At 58.9% G+C, this 15,430-nt stretch overlaps 1 protein-coding gene across 1 annotated transcript; it reads left to right on the top strand.

Moving 5' to 3' along the window:
- The first annotated feature begins 1,678 nt into the window (after nt 1-1,678).
- Nucleotides 1,679-14,791, top strand: LOC140128387 (RNA-binding protein FXR2-like). The gene is made up of 16 exons (XM_072150065.1): nt 1,679-1,818; nt 2,019-2,148; nt 5,183-5,235; nt 6,406-6,499; nt 6,563-6,634; nt 6,765-6,904; nt 7,531-7,624; nt 7,805-7,921; nt 9,722-9,892; nt 9,960-10,038; nt 10,138-10,247; nt 10,328-10,414; nt 12,213-12,363; nt 12,462-12,536; nt 12,642-12,715; nt 14,665-14,791. Exons 1-16 carry the CDS (start codon nt 1,721-1,723, stop codon nt 14,677-14,679), a joined length of 1,560 nt encoding a protein of 519 aa, XP_072006166.1. The 5' UTR covers nt 1,679-1,720; the 3' UTR covers nt 14,680-14,791.
- The last annotated feature ends 639 nt before the right edge of the window (nt 14,792-15,430 follow it).

Below are 15,430 nucleotides of genomic sequence, written 5' to 3'. Positions count from 1 at the left end.
ATCATCATCACTGTGTGTCCATCCTCCAGTCACATCCAGAGCTGCACTCATCATCATCATCATCATCATCACTGTGTGTCCATCCTCCAGTCACATCCAGAGCTGCACTCATCATCATCATCAGCACTGTGTGTCCATCCTCCAGTCACATCCAGAGCTGCACTCATCATCATCATCACCACTGTGTGTCCATCCTCCAGTCACATCCAGAGCTGCACTCATCATCATCACTGTGTGTCCATCCTCCAGTCACATCCAGAGCTGCACTCATCATCATCATCATCACTGTGTGTCCATCCTCCAGTCACATCCAGAGCTGCATCCATCATCATCACTGTGTGTCCATCCTCCAGTCACATCCAGAGCTGCATCCATCATCATCACTGTGTGTCCATCCTCCAGTCACATCCAGAGCTGCATCCATCATCATCACTGAGTGTCCGTCCTCCAGTCACATCCAGAGCTGCATCCATCATCATCACTGTGTGTCCATCCTCCAGTCACATCCAGAGCTGCACTCATCATCATCACTGTGTCCATCCTCCAGTCACATCCAGAGCTGCATCCATCATCATCATCACTGTGTGTCCATCCTCCAGTCACATCCAGAGCTGCACTCATCATCATCATCATCATCATCACTGTGTGTCCATCCTCCAGTCACATCCAGAGCTGCACTCATCATCATCATCATCACTGTGTGTCCATCCTCCAGTCACATCCAGAGCTGCACTCATCATCATCATCATCACTGTGTGTCCATCCTCCAGTCACATCCAGAGCTGCATCCATCATCATCATCATCACTGTGTGTCCGTCCTCCAGTCACATCCAGAGCTGCACTCATCATCATCACTGTGTGTCCATCCTCCAGTCACATCCAGAGCTGCATCCATCATCATCATCACTGTGTGTCCATCCTCCAGTCACATCCAGAGCTGCACTCATCATCATCATCACTGTGTGTCCATCCTCCAGTCACATCCAGAGCTGCATCCATCATCATCACTGAGTGTCCATCCTCCAGTCACATCCAGAGCTGCATCCATCATCATCATCACTGTGTGTCCATCCTCCAGTCACATCCAGAGCTGCATCCATCATCATCACTGTGTGTCCATCCTCCAGTCACATCCAGAGCTGCACTCATCATCATCATCATCACTGTGTGTCCATCCTCCAGTCACATCCAGAGCTGCAATCATCATCATCATCACTGTGTGTCCATCCTCCAGTCACATCCAGAGCTGCACTCATCATCATCACTGTGTGTCCATCCTCCAGTCACATCCAGAGCTGCAATCATCATCATCACTGTGTGTCCATCCTCCAGTCACATCCAGAGCTGCACTCATCATCATCATCATCATCACTGTGTGTCCGTCCTCCAGTCACATCCAGAGCTGCACTCATCATCATCATCATCATCATCACTGTGTGTCCGTCCTCCAGTCACATCCAGAGCTGCACTCATCATTATTATCGTCTCTCTGTGTCCGTAGAATTCTATTGGGCGCCGATGATCACGTGGCTTCCCGCTGTTGCTCCGCCTCCTGTACCGGAGAGTGATCGTCCTTCGCCTTCTTATAGTGACGTAAGGAGGCGGTTACTTCACGCTGTTCTTTAGGAGGAGACCTTGGCCAATCACTAGGACACGAGAAGGCGTGTTTAGGCGCGTCGCTCCGCCTCCTGCAATCATTCAGCCAATTAGAACACAGACATGCTTCTATTTTCGTATCTTTTCCTTATATGTTTCGGTTTCCATAACGACACTTCTCGGCCAATCAGATGGCACACTTCCACTAGCTCCGCCTTATGGTACATGTACGCCGCGCCTCTTTCCTCAATGCGCATGCGTCATCAGATCCAATACTATGTTAGGATAAACTTTCCGTAGCCAATCAGCGCTTCGGACGGTTCGTGTCCCTCCCTTTTTAGGTCTCGGAATTTTGATTAGTGGACGGATTCCTCTACGATCCAATCACGTAATAAGACTCATAACTTCCAACCAATGACAGGCGACCCGGGCCCCTCAGCTCTCCAATCCTGCGCAGGAAGGGTCCGAGTCCTCACATGAAGCCTGGAGCTGCGGGAAGCATGGACGGGATCGAGGTGGAAGTGCGCGGCCCAGGAGGAGCCTTCTACACGGTGAGCGGCCCCGAGAGACGTGTCACACCCCCGACTACACCCACACGTACATGTAACACCCCCGACTGCACCCGCACGTACAGCTAACACCCCCGACTACACCCGTACGTACAGCTAACACCCCCGACTACACCCGCACGTACAGCTTACACCCCCGACTACACCCATACTTACAGCAAACACCCCAATATACTCATCACTGCCCCCCACAGACACGGAACACCCCGATATACTCATCACTGCCCCCCACAGACACGGAACACCCCGATATACTCATCACTGCCCCCCACACACATGGAGCACCCCGATATACTCATCACTGCCCCCCCACAGACATGGAACGCCCCGATATACTCATCACTGCCCCCCACAGACACGGAACACCCCGATATACTCATCACTGCCCCCCACAGACACGGAACACCCCGATATACTCATCACTGCCCCCCACAGACACGGAACACCCCGATATACTCATCACTGCCCCCCACACACATGGAGCGCCCCGATATACTCATCACTGCCCCCCACACACATGGAACGCCCCGATATACTCATCACTGCCCCCCACAGACATGGAACACCCCGATATACTCATCACTGCCCCCCCCACACACATGGAACACCCCGATATACTCATCACTGCCCCCCACAGACATGGAACACCCCGATATCCTCATCACTGCCCCCCACAGACATGGAACGCCCCGATATACTCATCACTGCCCCCCACAGACATGGAACGCCCCGATATACTCATCACTGCCCCCCCACAGACATGGAACGCCCCGATATACTCATCACTGCCCCCCACAGACATGGAACACCCCGATATACTCATCACTGCCCCCCACAGACATGGAACACCCCGATATACTCATCACTGCCCCCCACAGACATGGAACACCCCGATATACTCATCACTGCCCCCCCACAGACATGGAACGCCCCGATATACTCATCACTGCCCCCCACAGACATGGAACGCCCCGATATACTCATCACTGCCCCCCACAGACATGGAACGCCCCGATATACTCATCACTGCCCCCCACACACATGGAGCACCCCGATATACTCATCACTGCCCCCCACAGACATGGAACACCCCGATATACTCATCACTGCCCCCCACAGACATGGAGCGCCCCGATATCCTCATCACTGCCCCCCACAGACATGGAACGCCCCGATATACTCATCACTGCCCCCCCACACACATGGAACGCCCCGATATACTCATCACTGCCCCCCCACACACATGGAACGCCCCGATATACTCATCACTGCCCCCCCACAGACATGGAACACCCCGATATACTCATCACTGCCCCCCACACACACATGGAACACCCCGATATACTCATCACTGCCCCCCCCCACACACATGGAACACCCCGATATACTCATCACTGCCCCCCACACACACATGGAGCACCCCGATATACTCATCACTGCCCCCCCACAGACATGGAACGCCCCGATATACTCATCACTGCCCCCCCCACACACATGGAACACCCCGATATACTCATCACTGCCCCCCACACACATGGAACACCCCGATATACTCATCACTGCCCCCCCACACACATGGAACGCCCCGATATACTCATCACTGCCCCCCACACACATGGAACGCCCCGATATACTCATCACTGCCCCCCCACACACATGGAACACCCCGATATACTCATCACTGCCCCCCCACACATGGAGCACCCCGATATACTCATCACTGCCCCCCACACACATGGAACGCCCCGATATACTCATCACTGCCCCCCCCCCACACACATGGAACGCCCCGATATACTCATCACTGCCCCACCACACACATGGAACACCCCGATATCCTCATCACTGCCCCCACACACATGGATCACCCCGATATACTCATCACTGCCCCCCACAGACATGGAGCGCCCCGATATCCTCATCACTGCCCCCCACAGACATGGAGCACCCCGATATCCTCATCACTGCCCCCCACAGACATGGAGCACCCCGATATCCTCATCACTGCCCCCCACAGACATGGAACACCCCGATATACTCATCACTGCCCCCCACAGACATGGAACGCCCCGATATCCTCATCACTGCCCCCCACAGACATGGAGCGCCCCGATATACTCATCACTGCCCCCCACAGACATGGAACACCCCGATATACTCATCACTGCCCCCCACAGACATGGAACACCCCGATATACTCATCACTGCCCCCCACAGACATGGAACACCCCGATATACTCATCACTGCCCCCCACAGACATGGAACACCCCGATATACTCATCACTGCCCCCCACAGACATGGAGCGCCCCGATATACTCATCACTGCCCCCCACAGACATGGAACACCCCGATATACTCATCACTGCCCCCCCCCCCACACACATGGAACACCCCGATATATTCATCACTGCCCCCCCCCCACACACATGGAACACCCCGATATACTCATCACTGCCCCCCCACACACATGGAACACCCCGATATACTCATCACTGCCCCCCCACACACATGGAACGCCCCGATATACTCATCACTGCCCCCACACACATGGAACGCCCCGATATACTCATCACTGCCCCCCCACACACATGGAACACCCCGATATACTCATCACTGCCCCCCCCACACACATGGAGCACCCCGATATACTCATCACTGCCCCCCCACACACATGGAACACCCCGATATACTCATCACTGCCCCCCCCCCACACACATGGAACACCCCGATATACTCATCACTGCCCCCCCCCCCCACACACATGGAACGCCCCGATATACTCATCACTGCCCCCCCACACACATGGAACACCCCGATATACTCATCACTGCCCCCCCACACATGGAGCACCCCGATATACTCATCACTGCCCCCCACAGACATGGAACGCCCCGATATCCTCATCACTGCCCCCCCCCACACACATGGAACGCCCCGATATCCTCATTGCTCTCCAGTGTTGGGGTCTCCCGTCCCCCCGGTTTTGGTGTCTCTCACTCTTGGCGTCTCTTTAGGCTTATGTCCAGGATGTGCAGGAGGAGACGGTCTGCGCTGTGTTCCCCAACAGGTGAGTGCAGGACCCCCCAAAACAGGTATAAGGTCACTGTAAGATGCCCCGCCCCCAGCGCCTCCTCCTCTCTATGTCTCCCCCCCCCCCCCCCCCCCCCCTGCACTCGGCGCCTCCTCCTCCTCCTCTTCCCCCCCCCCCCTGCGCTCGGCGCCTCCTCTTCCTCTCTATGTCTCTCCTCCCCCCCTGCACTTGGCGCCTCCTCCTCTCTGTCTCTCCTCCCCCCCTGTACTTGGCTCCTCCTCCTCTCTGTCTCTCCTCCCCCCCTGTACTTGGCGCCTCCTCCTCTCTGTCTCTCCTCCTCCCCCATGTACTTGGCGCCTCCTCCTTTCTATGTCTCTCCTCCTCCCCCCTGTACTTGGTGCCTACTCCTCTATGTCTTTCCTCCCCCTTGTACTTGGCTCCTCCTCCTTTCTGTCTCTCCTCCCCCTGTGCTTGGCTCCTCCTCCTCTCTGTCTCTCCTCCTCCCATGTACTTGGCGCCTCCTCCTCTCTGTCTCTCCTCCTCCCCCATGTACTTGGCGCCTCCTCCTTTCTATGTCTCTCCTCCTCCCCCCTGTACTTGGTGCCTACTCCTCTATGTCTTTCCTCCCCCTTGTACTTGGCTCCTCCTCCTTTCTGTCTCTCCTCCCCCCCCCTGCACTTGGCTCCTCCTCCTCTCTATGTCTCTCCTCCCCCATGTACGTGGCTCCTCCTCCTCTCTGTCTCTCCTCCCCCCTGTGCTTGGCTCCTCCTCCTCTCTATGACTCTCCTCCCCCCTGCACTTGGCTCCTCTTCCTCTCTATGTCTCTCCTCCCCCCTGTGCTTGGCTCCTCCTCCTCTCTGTCTCTCCTCCCCCCTGTGCTTGGCTCCTCTTCCTCTATGTCTCTCCTCCCCCCTGTGCTTGGCTCCTCTTCCTCTATGTCTCTCCTCCCCCCTGTGCTTGGCTCCTCCTCTTCCTCTATGTCTCTCCTCCCCCCCCCTGCACTTGGCTCCTCCTCCTCTCTATGTCTCTCCTCCCCCCCCTGCACTTGGCTCCTCCTCCTCTCTATGTCTCTCCTCCCCCCCTGTACTTGGCTCCTCCTCCTCTCTGTCTCTCTCCTCCCCCCCTGTACTTGGCTCCTCCTCCTCTATGTCTCTCCTCCCCCCTGCACTTGGCTCCTCCTCCTCTCTATGTTTCTCCTCCCTGCAGTGCGATGCCGGAGAGGTTGGTGCCTTTCTGTGATGTGCGGTTGCCGGCCCCGGACTCCTCCTCCAGTGATATAAATGACGGGGACCAGGTGGAGGTAGGTACCTGGGGGGCGGGGCTGGAGGCACTGGGGGCGTGGCTAATGGGCTTTGTATTGCAGGTGAATTCACGTGCGGCGGATCAGGAGAGCAGCGGCTGGTGGCCGGCCCGAGTGCGCATGCAGAAGGGAGATGTGAGTATGAGTGGGCGCTCAGCGGGCCGCTCCGCCCATCTGTCCCCTGCCGCCTCCTCTCCTCTCTGCCCTGCCCCTCACTCCCCTGCCCCTCCCCCTCTCCTGCCCCTCCCCTCTGACTCTCCCTCAGTTCTATGTGATAGAGTATTACATCTATGATTCGCCCTACAACGAGATCGTCAGCCGAGAGCGACTGCGGGTGCCCAACCAGAGCCCGCCCACCGCCTTCTACCGCTACAGCCTGCCCCTCCCCGAGGACGTGCGCAGCATGTGAGTAACTCCTCCCCCTGGGTGTGCAGCGTGTGAGTAACTAACTCCTCCCCCCTGGGTGTGCAGCGTGTGAGTAACTGACTCCTCCCCCTCTGGGTGTGCAGCGTGTGAGTGACTCCTCCCCCTCCCCCTCTGGGTGCGCAGCGTGTGAGTGACTCCTCCCCCTCCCCCTCTGGGTGCGCAGCGTGTGAGTGACTCCTCCCCCTCCCCCTCTGGGTGCGCAGCGTGTGAGTGACTCCTCCCCCTCCCCCTCTGGGTGCGCAGCGTGTGAGTGACTCCTCCCCCTCCCCCTCTGGGTGCGCAGCGTGTGAGTGACTCCTCCCCCTCCCCCTCTGGGTGCGCAGCGTGTGAGTGACTCCTCCCCCTCTGGGTGCGCAGCGTGTGAGTGACTCCTCCCCCTCCCCCTCTGGGTGCGCAGCGTGTGAGTGACTCCTCCCCCTCCCCCTCTGGGTGCGCAGCGTGTGAGTGACTCCTCCCCCTCCCCCTCTGGGTGCGCAGCGTGTGAGTGACTGACTCCTCCCCTGCCCCTCTGGGTGTGCAGCGTGTGAGTGACTGACTCCTCCCTCTCCCCCTCTGGGTGTCTCCGCCCCCTCCCGCCCCTCTTACGCCCTCTTCTCCTCCTGCAGAGCCGCCAGTCCTGACACCCACAAGGAATTTCAGAAGGTGGTCGGCGCCAACTGTGTGTTACTGGACAAGAGCGGCGCCGAGCTGCTGGTGCTGGTGAGGAGGGGGGTCACATGACCTGCGGGGGGAGGAGGAGGGTGTGGGGGTCACATGACCTGCGGGGGGAGGAGGAGGGTGTGGGGGTCACATGACCTGCTGGGGGAGGAGGAGGGGTGTGGGGGTCACATGACCTGCTGGGGGAGGGGCCGTGGGTTAACCTTCTCTTATCTGGATCAGTCCACAGACGAGGTGGTTATGAAGCGCTCGGCCCTGCTCAGTGACATGCACATCCGGGCGCTGCGCACCAAACTGCGACTGCGCACCCAGAACCAGGAGGCCACGCGGCAGCTAGAGGTGAGGAGGGCACGCCCCCTGCAGGGCGGGAGATGGGAGGGGCTAGGGGGAGGTCACACACACACCCTCTGCTGGGAGGGGCTAGGGGGAGGTCTCACACACACACCCTCTGCGGGGAGGGGCTAGGGGGAGGTCACACACACACACACACACACACCCTCTGCGGGGAGGGGCTAGGGGGAGGTCACACACACACACACACACACCCTCTGCGGGGAGGGGCTAGGGGGAGGTCTCACACACACACACACACCCTCTGCGGGGAGGGGCTAGGGGGAGGTCTCACACACACACACACACACACACACACACACACACACACACACACACACACACACACACACACACACACACACACACACACACACACACACACACACACACACACACACACACACACACACACACACACACCCTCTGCGGGGAGGGGCTAGGGAGAGGTCACACACACACACACCCTCTGCGGGGAGGGGCTAGGGGGAGGTCACACACACACACACCCTCTGCGGGGAGGGGCTAGGGGGAGGTCACACACACACACACCCTCTGCGGGGAGGGGCTAGGGGGAGGTCACACACACACACACACACACCCTCTGCGGGGAGGGGCTAGGGGGAGGTCTCACACACACACACACACACACACACCCTCTGCGGGGAGGGGCTAGGGGGAGGTCTCACACACACACACACACACACACACACACACCCTCTGCGGGGAGGGGCTAGGGGGAGGTCTCACACACACACACACACACACACACACACACCCTCTGCGGGGAGGGGCTAGGGGGAGGTCTCACACACACACACACACACACACACACACACCCTCTGCGGGGAGGGGCTAGGGGGAGGTCTCACACACACACACACACACACACACACACACCCTCTGCGGGGAGGGGCTAGGGAGAGGTCACACACACACACACCCTCTGCGGGGAGGGGCTAGGGGGAGGTCACACACACACACACCCTCTGCGGGGAGGGGCTAGGGGGAGGTCACACACACACACACCCTCTGCGGGGAGGGGCTAGGGGGAGGTCACACACACACACACCCTCTGCGGGGAGGGGCTAGGGGGAGGTCACACACACACACACACACACACACCCTCTGCGGGGAGGGGCTAGGGGGAGGTCTCACACACACACACACACACACACACACACACCCTCTGCGGGGAGGGGCTAGGGGGAGGTCTCACACACACACACACACACACACACACACACCCTCTGCGGGGAGGGGCTAGGGGGAGGTCTCACACACACACACACACACACACACACACACACCCTCTGCGGGGAGGGGCTAGGGGGAGGTCTCACACACACACACACACACACACACACACACCCTCTGCGGGGAGGGGCTAGGGGGAGGTCTCACACACACACACACACACACACACCCTCGGCGGGGAGGGGCTAGGGGGAGGTCTCACACACACACACACACACACACACCCTCGGCGGGGAGGGGCTAGGGGGAGGTCTCACACACACACACACACACACACACCCTCTGCGGGGAGGGGCTAGGGGGAGGTCTCACACACACACACACACACACACACCCTCTGCGGGGAGGGGCTAGGGGGAGGTCTCACACACACACACACACACACACCCTCTGCGGGGAGGGGCTAGGGGGAGGTCACACACACACACACACCCTCTGCGGGGAGAGGTGATGGCAGGAGCTGAGAGGCTGGCACGCCCCCTGCAGGGAGGGGTGATGGGAGGAGCTGAGAGGCTGGCACGCCCCCTGCAGTCGTGTGTTGTGTCCCTATAGGTCAGTAAGAAGCTGGCGGTGGCGTACCGGGAGGAGTTCCAGGTGCGGGAGGATCTGATTGGTTTGGCCATTGGGGCTCACGGCATCAACATCCAGCAGGCGCGGAAGGTCCCGGGGGTGACGGCGGTGGAGCTGGACGAGGAGACCTTCACCTTCCGAGTGTTTGGGGAGGTAGGTTGGGGGCGGCGGTGGATCTGGGGGTCTCTGATTGGTCAGTAATTCTGTGCTCTCCCTGCAGTCTCAGGAGGCCGTGCGCAAAGCCCGGGGGTACCTGGAGTTCACCGAGGGGTCAATGGAGGTACCCCGCGCCCTGGTGGGTGAGTATGGCGGAGGGGATCAGCTGCTCCAGTAGTGAGGGGGGGCCCCCAACCTGCCCCCCCCGTGGGGCCCCGTCTTGACTTCCCTTTTACCGGCAGGGAAGGTGATTGGGAAGAACGGCAGCGTCATCCAGGAGATTGTGGATAAATCCGGGATTGTCCGGGTGCGGGTGGAAGCGGAGGAAGATAAGAGCGACCTGAAGAAGGAGGTACAGGGGGGAGGGGCCTGCGGGGGAGGGGCCTGCAGGGTGTGGGAAGAGATTTCATGGCTCCTCCTCTTTTCTTCCAGGGGTCGGTGCCCTTTGTATTTGTGGGCACCCAGGACAGTATCAGCAACGCCCTGGCGCTACTGGAGTATCAGATCGCCTACTTACAGGTGAGTCCCTGTGACTCCTCCTCACCCCCCCCTCCCTGTGACTCCTCCTCACTCCCCCCTCCCTGTGACTCCTCCTCACCCCCCCCCTCCCTGTGACTCCTCCTCACCCCCCCCCCTCCCTGTGACTCCTCCTCACCCCCCCCTCCCTGTGACTCCTCCTCACCCCCCCCCCTCCCTGTGACTCCTCCTCACCCCCCCCTCCCTGTGACTCCTCCTCACCCCCCCCTCCCTGTGACTCCTCCTCATCCCCCCCCTCCCTGTGACTCCTCCTCATCCCCCCCCTCCCTGTGACTCCTCCTCACCCTCCCCCTCCCTGTGACTCCTCCTCACCCCCCCCTCCCTGTGACTCCTCCTCACCCCCCCCTCCCTGTGACTCCTCCTCACCCCCCCCCCTCCCTGTGACTCCTCCTCACCCCCCCCCCTCCCTGTGACTCCTCCTCACCCCCCCCCCCTCCCTGTAACTCCTCCTCACCCCCCCTGTGACTCCTCTCCTGTGACTCCTCCTCACCCCCCCCTCCCTGTGACTCCTCCTCACCCCCCCCCCTCCCTGTGACTCCTCCTCACCCCCCCCCCTCCCTGTGACTCCTCCTCACCCCCCCCTCCCTGTGACTCCTCCTCACCCCCCCCCCTCCCTGTGACTCCTCCTCACCCCCCCCCCTCCCTGTGACTCCTCCTCACCCCCCCTCCCTGTGACTCCTCCTCACCCCCCGCTCCCTGCGACTCCTCCTCACCCCCCCTTCCCTGCGACTCCTCCTCACCCCCCCCTGTGACTCCTCTACTCACCCCCCCTGTGACTCCTCTCCTGTGACTCCTCCTCACCCCCCCCCTCCCTGTGACTCCTCCTCACCCCCCCCCCCTCCCTGTGACTCCTCCTCACCCCCCCCCCCTCCCTGTGACTCCTCCTCACCCCCCCTCCCTGTGACTCCTCCTCACCCCCCCCCTCCCTGTGACTCCTCCTCACCCCCCCCTCCCTGTGACTCCTCCTCACCCCCCGCTCCCTGCGACTCCTCCTCACCCCCCCCCTGTGACTCCTCTACTCACCCCCCCTGTGACTCCTCTCCTGTGACTCCTCCTCACCCCCCCCCTCCCTGTGACTCCTCCTCACCCCCCCCCCCTCCCTGTGACTCCTCCTCACCCCCCCTCCCTGTGACTCCTCCTCACCCCCCCTCCCTGTGACTCCTCCTCACCCCCCCCCTCCCTGTGACTCCTCCTCACCCCCCCCCTCCCTGTGACTCCTCCTCACCCCCCCCCTCCCTGTGACTCCTCCTCACCCCCCCTCCCTGTGACTCCTCCTCACCCCGCCCCCTCCCTGTGACTCCTCCTCACCCCGCCCCCTCCCTGTGACTCCTCCTCACCCCGCCCCCTCCCTGTGACTCCTCCTCACCCCGCCCCCTCCCTGTGACTCCTCCTCACCCCCCCCCCTCCCTGTGACTCCTCCTCACTCCCCCCCTCCCTGTGACTCCTCCTCACCCCCACCCTCCCTGTGACTCCTCCTCACCCCCACCCTCCCTGGGACTCCTCCTACTCACCCCCACCCTCCCTGGGACTCCTCCTCCTCACCCCCACCCTCCCTGGGACTCCTCCTCCTCACCCCCACCCTCCCTGGGACTCCTCCTCCTCACCCCCACCCTCCCTGGGACTCCTCCTCCTCACCCCCACCCTCCCTGGGACTCCTCCTCCTCACCCCCACCCTCCCTGGGACTCCTCCTACTCTCCCCCTCCCCCCCTGTGACTCCTCTCCTCACCCCCCCCTGTGACTCCTCTCCTCACCCCCCTTTCCTGTGACCTTCTCCTCCAGGATCTGGAGCAGCTCCGCATCGAGCGTCTTCATATTGAGGATCAGCTGAAGAGTGTGGGGGGGATGAGAACGCTGCCCCCCAGGACCGAGAGGGGGACGGGGCAGATAAACGGCTCCTCCCCCAGTGCCCCCCACCACACACAGGGGAGCGGTGAGTATAACTCCCACCATCCCAGCAAAGCCACTGTAACTCCTCCCCCAGTGGTGTAACTCCTCCCCTTGGTGTGACTCCTCCCCCTCCCTCCATAGATAACAAGCACAAGACCCCGCACCGCAGCCAAAAGCCCCCCGACTCCACACCCCAGACAGAACCCCAAGAAACAGGTACAAGGTGGGGCGGGGGCTGGGAGGAGGGGTCTCCAGGGGGGAAGCTTATCATATGAGGATGGGTCCGCGGGGCGGCGGCTTATCATGTGTTCTGTGCCGCAGATCAAATGTCTAACACGGACCCCCCCCTGACAAAGCGAGACCCCCGGAGACGCACGAGAGGAAGCAACATGAAGGTGAGAGACACCCCACAACCCCCTCACCCTATAACTTATAGGATTCCTGTGTGTGACCCCATTACCCATCAGAGGAGACGTCACTGACCCTATAACTTATAGGAATCCTGTGTGTGACCCCATTACCCATCAGAGGAGACGTCACTGACCCTATAACTTATAGGAATCCTGTGCGTGACCCCATTACCCATCAGAGGAGACGTCACTCACCCTATAACTTATAGGAATCCTGTGCGTGACCCCATTACCCATCAGAGGAGACGTCACTCACCCTATAACTTATAGGAATCCTGTGCGTGACCCCATTACCCATCAGAGGAGACGTCACTGACCCTATAACTTATAGGATTCCTGTGCGTGACCCCATTACCCATCAGAGGAGACGTCACTCACCCTATAACTTATAGGAATCCTGTGTGTGACCCCATTACCCATCAGAGGAGACGTCACTCACCCTATAACTTATAGGAATCCTGTGCGTGACCCCATTACCCATCAGAGGAGACGTCACTCACCCTATAACTTATAGGATTCCTGTGTGTGACTCCATTACCCACCAGAGGAGATGTCACTGACCCTATAACTTATAGGATTCCTGTGCGTGACCCCATTACCCATCAGTGGAGACGTCACTGACCCTATAACTTATAGGATTCCTGTGTGTGACTCCATTACCCATCAGTGGAGACGTCACTGACCCTATAACTTATAGGAATCCTGTGCGTGACCCCATTACCCATCAGAGGAGACGTCACTGACCCTATAACTTATAGGAATCCTGTGCGTGACCCCATTACCCATCAGAGGAGACGTCACTCACCCTATAACTTATAGGATTCCTGTGTGTGACTCCATTACCCATCAGAGGAGACGTCACTCACCCTATAACTTATAGGATTCCTGTGTGTGACTCCATTACCCACCAGAGGAGACGTCACTGACCCTATAACTTATAGGATTCCTGTGTGTGACTCCATTACCCACCAGAGGAGACGTCACTGACCCTATAACTTATAGGATTCCTGTGTGTGACTCCATTACCCATCAGTGGAGATGTCACTGACCCTATAACTTATAGGAATCCTGTGTGTGACCCCATTACCCATCAGAGGAGACGTCACTCACCCTATAACTTATAGGATTCCTGTGTGTGACTCCATTACCCATCAGAGGAGACGTCACTCACCCTATAACTTATAGGATTCCTGTGTGTGACTCCATTACCCACCAGAGGAGACGTCACTGACCCTATAACTTATAGGATTCCTGTGTGTGACCCCATTACCCATCAGAGGAGACGTCACTCACCCTATAACTTATAGGAATCCTGTGCGTGACCCCATTACCCATCAGAGAAGACGTCACTCACCCTATAACTTATAGGAATCGTGTGCGTGACCCCATTACCCATCGGAGGAGATGTCACTCACCCTATAACTTATAGGAATCCTGTGTGTGACCCCATTACCCATCAGAAGAGACGTCACTCACCCTATAACTTATAGGATTCCTGTGCGTGACCCCATTACCCATCAGAGGAGACGTCACTGACCCTATAACTTATAGGATTCCTGTGCGTGACCCCATTACCCATCAGTGGAGACATCACTGACCCTATAACTTATAGGATTCCTGTGTGTGACTCCATTACCCATCAGTGGAGACGTCACTGACCCTATAACTTATAGGAATCCTGTGCGTGACCCCATTACCCATCAGAGGAGACGTCACTCACCCTATAACTTATAGGAATCCTGTGCGTGACCCCATTACCCATCAGAGGAGACGTCACTCACCCTATAACTTATAGGATTCCTGTGCGTGACCCCATTACCCATCAGTGGAGACGTCACTCACCCTATAACTTATAGGATTCCTGTGCGTGACCCCATTACCCATCAGTGGAGACGTCACTGACCCTATAACTGATCTTTTTGCTTCTTCTCTAGGAGACGGCTGGATGACAGGGGCCCTGTGATGTTGGGGGGCCGCCCGCTGACGTCTCATCTGATTCTCTGTGTATAATATTGTGTCCATCCTCCCAGATCTATGAATATACTGTGAATTCTAAGCCTCCGCTGCTTCTGTGGTCCATTCCTGATACGTGGGGGGGGGCTGGGGGTGTATGGAGGGGGGGGTCACATCGTGTGTGCGGGGGGGGGGGGGGGGAGCTGGAGATGTGAGGAGGGGGAGGGGGGGGGTCACATCGTGTGTGTGGGGGGACTATGCACCTCACACCACCAGCGTGTACACAACATAGACAGGAAATCAGAAAAGAGATAAAATGTATCAAAATTAGTATAAAATGTCACTGTCATACAAACCTGAACACGTGCACCTAAACCTGAACTACATGGAATGACTGCTGTCCTCCTATCACTGCTAGGGGTGACTGTCCTATACCATGGCCCCCACATCATCACACCAGCAGGGGGCAGTGTGTCCTCCTATCACTACTAGGGGTGACTGTCCTATACCATGGCCCCCCACATCATCACACCAGCAGGGGGCAGTGTGTCCTCCTATTACTGCTAGGGATGACTGCCCTATACCATGGCCCCCCACATCATCACACCAGCAGGGGGCAGTGTCTCCTCCTACCACTACTAGGGGTGACTGTCCTATACCATGGCCCCACATCTTCACACCAGCAGGGGGCAGTATGTCCTCCTATCACTGCTTGAGGTGACTGTCCAATACCATGGCCCCCCACAT

Source organism: Engystomops pustulosus, chromosome 4, assembly GCF_040894005.1.
Source record: "Engystomops pustulosus chromosome 4, aEngPut4.maternal, whole genome shotgun sequence".
NCBI lineage: Eukaryota > Metazoa > Chordata > Amphibia > Anura > Leptodactylidae > Engystomops > Engystomops pustulosus.
This window is presented reverse-complemented; position numbering and strand designations above follow the sequence as displayed.

Excerpts from the sequence above, each read along its gene's own strand:
- LOC140128387 (XM_072150065.1), top strand. The coding sequence starts at position 1,721 with ATGCTTCTATTTTCGTATCTTTTCCTTATATGTTTCGGTTTCCATAAC. Across the intron at positions 7,625-7,804 it reads GCGCCGAGCTGCTGGTGCTG|TCCACAGACGAGGTGGTTAT; the intron begins GTGAGGAGGGGG and ends TATCTGGATCAG. Across the intron at positions 7,922-9,721 it reads AGGCCACGCGGCAGCTAGAG|GTCAGTAAGAAGCTGGCGGT; the intron begins GTGAGGAGGGCA and ends GTGTCCCTATAG.